This window comes from Opisthorchis viverrini (assembly GCF_000715545.1).
Source record: "Opisthorchis viverrini unplaced genomic scaffold opera_v5_19, whole genome shotgun sequence".
In the NCBI taxonomy this organism is placed as follows: domain Eukaryota; kingdom Metazoa; phylum Platyhelminthes; class Trematoda; order Opisthorchiida; family Opisthorchiidae; genus Opisthorchis; species Opisthorchis viverrini.
This window is the reverse complement of record NW_008751675.1, coordinates 384,581-390,506: the sequence shown is the minus strand read 5'-3', so window position 1 is coordinate 390,506 and position 5,926 is coordinate 384,581. Positions and strand designations below refer to the sequence as shown.

Here is a 5,926-nt window from a genome sequence, read left to right as displayed (position 1 = left end):
CAAATAAGTCATGGCTGTACGGCAGTGAAGCATTGGTGTTGAGCACTGATGTCATGCTGTCGTTGATGATGATGTCATTGAAATGTGTACCCTCTATCGTAATGGACGATAAATAATGAATATATCTCATAGTGCGTAAGTCACTGATTCAGATTCGCTGTTCTCGGGCCTTCATTAATTGGTGTTTGGTATCAGGGCTGGTGTGGTCACTGAGAGAGAGACTTCGATGCTTGTACTCACATTTATGTGGATAAATGAATACCCGCACATATTTCTGGGTCACCTTGAGTTCTTAATTGTGGTGTCCTCTGTTTAGAGCTAAAATATAAGTGAAAGGGACGGCTACAAAGCATTACAAGTCACCACATTGGGGGACGTCGTTTGTGTTATATGACTTGACTCATTTTTTCACTGTAAAGCACATATTTTTGACAAAGATGTGTTTGGTGACAAAATGGCCAATCCGTTTATTCGATAATAAGCTGTCAACAGCTGGCTAGCCTTAGATTCATACCTTTCGTAACACATTTCCTTGAGCTGGGGTAACCAGCTTATCGGTTATGTGTGGAAAATCAAATTGACTTGCGCTCAATAGACTTTGTTCAATAACTTTTACCTTAAAGGATGTGATGATCGTCGGTGAACCAACCTTGATGGGTGGTGATTTTGGCGATGAGGATGAGCGCCTGATCACTCGTCTGGAAAACACGCAGTACGATGCCGCCATGAACGCGAATCCACACATGCATCCCAATTTTTCCAGTCCAAACGAAACACCAAACCTCATCTCCTCTCCTCCCGGTAGCGTCAACTTGCCCATGAACTCTGGACCACATTCTTTGCCAGGTGTTCAGTTTCGGACTGCATTATCCTTAGGAGGTCCAAATTCCCATCCGGGTATGGCAATGAACGATCCTGTATTCTCCAATAGTTTACTGTCGACCTCACAACATCCTTCGGGGGTTCCAGTGTCTATGTTCCCCGGACAGCAGCAACAGCATCCCATATCCACATCCGCCCGCTTTGCGCCACACAGTAATCCCGTTATGGTATCCCAGCACTATGTTCTTGCACAGTCCAAATCGTCAATGTCCGGCTCAAACACACCTTCCTCTCGAGGTATGTTTCGAGATACACACAGGAATGTAACATTTTTTATGCGTATATTAGATCTTGCCTATATTCTTAGATAGTTCCTGGTTTCAAAAAAAAACAGTCGATAGCTAGAGTTTCGTTTTTGTCCCAGTATGCCCTCCATCTAACGTGTACACTGGCACGTTTTTAAGGCGGCCACAAGTGAGGCCCGAATCGTCAGCTTGTCCGTCAGTTCATTCATCGGACACACTCCTTGTTTCTTGTAGACGATGTAGAAAGGCACTGGTTTCGCCTGGTAACGTCTGGTTCACAAATTCCGACTTAGCGTTCCTTAGTTTGACCGTGCGATTTTCCCATATAACCTAATCAGATAAGTTTCTTCTCTTTCCCCCAGATTTCTACCAACCCCCGCTTCCTTCCAGTGCAAGCGACCTTATGATGCATCCGTCAGGCCGCTCAAGCAGTACTTCATCACTGGTGGACGGTGGTAGTAGTCTTAGTGGATTTCCCAATTGCCCCTCGCCCAACATGCCTTCAAGACAGTCTGCTCGGTTTACCCCACCTGGCCTACCAAATGGCCTTGGATCTGTCAGCTCCACATCGGCCCAACAAAATTTCCTCTTACCTCCGGAAATGGTTGGCTGTGCGAACTCTTTATCGCAGATGCCGATTTCTTGTTCCAGTCTAGGGTCAACCCCACCAACGTCGTATACCCCTGAGGCGATCGACTCAACTAACATGATGCACTCATCGGTTAATCAAGCATCTGCTGGAACCGCAGTGAAAGCGGGCGCGTCTCCAGTGATATTTAGCTGTATGGGTTCTGGCACTAATGGTACGCAAGGGACACCAGAACGTAAGCTGTAGTGTGCTTCCAATGTTTCGCCTCTGTGTTTAGAGTTGATCAAACTACTTCGGGTCTTTTTTGTCTTGTGTGAACTAGATCAGAATATTCACATACTCAAACAATGCGAAACTAATCGATAACGAGACGTTTACGATTTACGATTGGCATGACGGCTAGGGTATTACAGCTGAACGATTCCTATTATTATTACTATTATTGTTATTAACTATTGCTACGATTGACAGCTTTCTCACGGGCTCCCACACAAGGCTTCCCGAACCCTGTCGCGTGTGTGGTGATCACCTGTATTGTAACGGCCGGGTGCTGCACTGTTGGCTTCGATACTCGGATCACTGTATCCCATGAAGTTATGCCTTCAAACAGGGAGTAGGATATGCTTCGCTTTTCACAAACTTGTTATTTCTCTCCTCAGCTTGCTCTTCCGCACCATGAATTAGCCACCCATTCGTGTATTGTAGGCGGAGTTTGGGGGTTGTTTGGATTTACGTAAAATCATGCACTGTACCGATTAGCACGGTACACGCACTCTGATTTATGGTCATCGCCTATGCTTAATTGCTTGAAGAAATCGTTTCTAGTCCACTTATATCTCCAACTTTCTTAGTCGTTTTGATTGACTACACAGGCTGTAACTGCTTCCGATTTCGACTTGGAAGGTAACATTCATTCTCCCATATTGCCAGTTGGCAGCTACTTGTAGTGGTGATTGAGCATCGTGGTCAGGTATTAGTCGTGAAAACCTCGTGACCACATCTTCGTTGTGCTTCTTTCTTCGGTGAGAAGGGGAGCCTCGGTTGGATGCCCATTTTTGGAGGCTGTGACCGGTATTTTGAGTTTGACGTCTACCAGAGATGATGCAGCGGTGGCATGTATCCTTCGTTGATGAAAGTTTTCGGGCTTTAATATGCGAGATGCATCATTACTGTTGGGCGCGGACTGGATCATCCTTGCCGGCGTTCCTGACCAATGGTAGATTTCTTCCGGTGCACGAAGATGATAGCTTTCAACGCAATTTGTTTTGTTGCTTGTGACCTACGGTGAAAAATTCCACAGTTGGTGTTTGCAGCATGTGATCAAAGAAGCACATTCTATAGCATGCTGTTGGCTAGAAAATTTCCGACACTGCCGACTCATTAATGTGGAGTAACTTATTATCATTACGAATTTGAACAGATCATTTTTACACATATTTACCGCGTCTTACTGTGGCCAGTATGATAGACAGAAACAAGGTGCAGTTTGAGGAGCGCAGCTCAAAAAGATTGACGAACGAAACGAACACGATTCGGGTTTTCATTTTGCATTGATAACTGCCTCTGCGAGTCGGATGGATGGATGCATGAAGAAGGATCCCGAATGTACATTGATCCATACATTGTCTAGTTTTTACTAAGCGTCCGGCGGTGGACATCGCTGGCAGCGTTCGATCGCGTGACCCGTTGGAAGCAGACAGTTGCGGTTGGTTTACATGGTTCTTCACTGCTGAAGTGTGTTCGAGTTCGCGCTTCTGTTCTACCCACGTAGGTCGCCACGCACTCGCACTGGAGGCAGTAGATCACCTGGAATTTGGCAGACGAAAGTAGACTTTGACGAATGAGGCTGGATCATGGCTGTGAGTGTACAAAAAGGTCTAGTTTCCCAGTATAGTAAATGCGTTTTGTGGGTTTTAATAACTCCACTGAACACAGCGCGGAATCAGTCTTGTAGCTGAGTTACTAGGTTTCAGTACTACACATAAGGTCGGTGGAAACTAGATAGTCCGCTTGTTGCCCCGCCCTTTTTGGATCTGCTCAGGTAGGCCCTGTTCCTGAATCTCCATGGACCTCATTTCTTCTGTGAATTTATTCGTCTGATTCCCTTTTACGGCCAATGATGCTGGCGGTAGACAGTTCTACTAATACTTTTGTGATGTAGCTGAGGGGTATCCGAACGGTTTTCTGGGTGGCCCAGTCGGCATTTTTTATACGGCTTCCAAGTTGGGATGAAATTGGCCAACTTTTACAGCGAAACCCACCAGGGAGTTCCTTAATAATGACCGAACCATCAACAGGCGCCGGAGTACGACATCCTGTATAGCCGTCAGTGTAGACAGGGTGTTACTGAATCTTACAGAGGTGTTCGCTAGTCAGATGCTAACGTACACATGGCGCAGCTTCCAATAGCTTCTCAGTCACATGATGTATCAGTTCGTAAAACCGTAGCTTGGATGACTCACTCCACTGAGGTGTGGTAAGGCGAATTATACAACTAAACACCCTCTTTCAAAAGAGTTTCAAACTAAGAATGCCGGATGAAGCTCGCTTGTGACGAAGGAAAAATATGGAAAAATCAATGTTCGCTGATGCAAAGTACAGTGTGTCGCAGACTAGTTCCAGGGATTTTTCCAACTACCGTGTTATCTAACACTAGCTAATTAGACGTTGATAGAACAACTTTGTACGATGGGTTCCCCTGCCAACACGTATATCACACTACATGTATCACCACTTGGCTAAAGCAGGTAAATATCTGTTCGTAGTAATGCGATTGGCGGCAGTTAGTATCTGACTGTACTGGCCTTTTAGAAGTTCCTTTCGAAAATATTTCATTATTGGTGCTTGTGTTCATAGCCGTACTTCTCAGGCGAGGTCCTTTCATCTCTACACTGGGTTAGGTAATTTAGCTGATCCGTTATGGGAATCAGGGTATCCACATGCACATGACGTGCATGCATCGAGTTAGCTCAATGACGAGATAATCTTCATTCGAACGGACCCGTTGCAACGTTCCAGCAATGGAACATATAATATAAGTAGAATCGTTGAACCGACCTGAGTACTGGTTCTCGATAGGTTGTGCATAATGCTTTCGATAAACGCTGGTAGTGGAGGAGGCTTATGCTTGTGTTTTACATTTTCTATATTTTATGGTGTCAGCAACCGAGCTCGAGACAGTTCTGCGTAACTACTGACCGAGTGTCCGCGGTTTGAACCCAACCATGGCTCTTCCATTGTCGTTATCATGGGCTTTGGCTGCCTGGCAGTTTCTCAGCCCTCTGAGATGCATGGTGGTTCAGTACCAAAACGACGTCACAGCTAAGCTACTTACGAAATACCCCACTTACTTCTTAAGAGGGAGGACAAAAAAATAGACGTCCCCTGTTCTTCGGCCGGTTACCCGTCACGTGAAACGGTTAACAGTGCAACCACCGTTGATACAGTATCCCATCAAAACAACCAGCCCATGTGTTGTGCGATATTCCTCTCAGGATTCACACGATCGTCACCCTTGTCACACTTTTTACCTAGCGCGGTCATCTTCCGCTTGAGCGTAATCTGGGTTGGATACTGATACTTGAGGGGGATGTTTATGAGGTTTCCTGAAGATTTTGTGAGCTCAAGCAAGCTCAAGGACCTAGGTAGTAGCACTTCACCAGAGTTACCGCGGCTTTCCGAACATTCCAGCCTACAAGTTGATAAGTGGACTTTTCAAAGTCACGCTCCTTTTGGCCGGTAGTTTGGTAATGCTATGAAAAGGTACCACAGATTTTCTTAAGGGTTTCTTACAAGTGACTGCTTACTCATCCAGATTTCTTTTGAGCATAGTACTTTGCGGTTGGACGACTATATTGTGCAGAATGGTGGATCAGCCTCACCACAGTGGTAGATTACAGCAGTCAGTAAACGGTTATCTAAGACGAGGTCCGTGGTAATCAGATTATACTTATTCTTCACTGGTTTGCTGAAATGCTTCAGTGGTTAGATTGCGAATTATATCTGTCTTTACATATATACTTCCCCAGACTTCGATCCGTTAGCCATTTTAGCGTGCTCTCCCATTGTTCTTCCCTCTTTTGAATCACTAGAGACCCTCGCTCCAATGATGGTGGGTCCTGGATGTGACCAACTTCCAGCTGGCGTTTTGAATGAAGCCGAGGATATAAAGTCATCAGTTGCACACCATGTGAGGTCAAATTCAGAATCG

The 5,926-nt window shown here is 45.4% G+C and overlaps 1 protein-coding gene across 1 annotated transcript in view; it reads left to right on the top strand.

Annotated features, from left to right (window-relative positions):
* The window catches only part of T265_12852 (hypothetical protein), a gene marked incomplete at both ends in the record, with an annotated part of 26,601 nt that extends 20,675 nt beyond the window's left edge, over nucleotides 1-5,926 (top strand). The window contains 3 exons of the mRNA XM_009165887.1: nucleotides 624-1,119; nucleotides 1,490-1,951; nucleotides 5,769-5,926. Of these exons, the coding sequence (XP_009164151.1) occupies nucleotides 624-1,119; nucleotides 1,490-1,951; nucleotides 5,769-5,926 (1,116 nt within the window). The remainder of the gene's footprint in view (nucleotides 1-623; nucleotides 1,120-1,489; nucleotides 1,952-5,768) is intronic.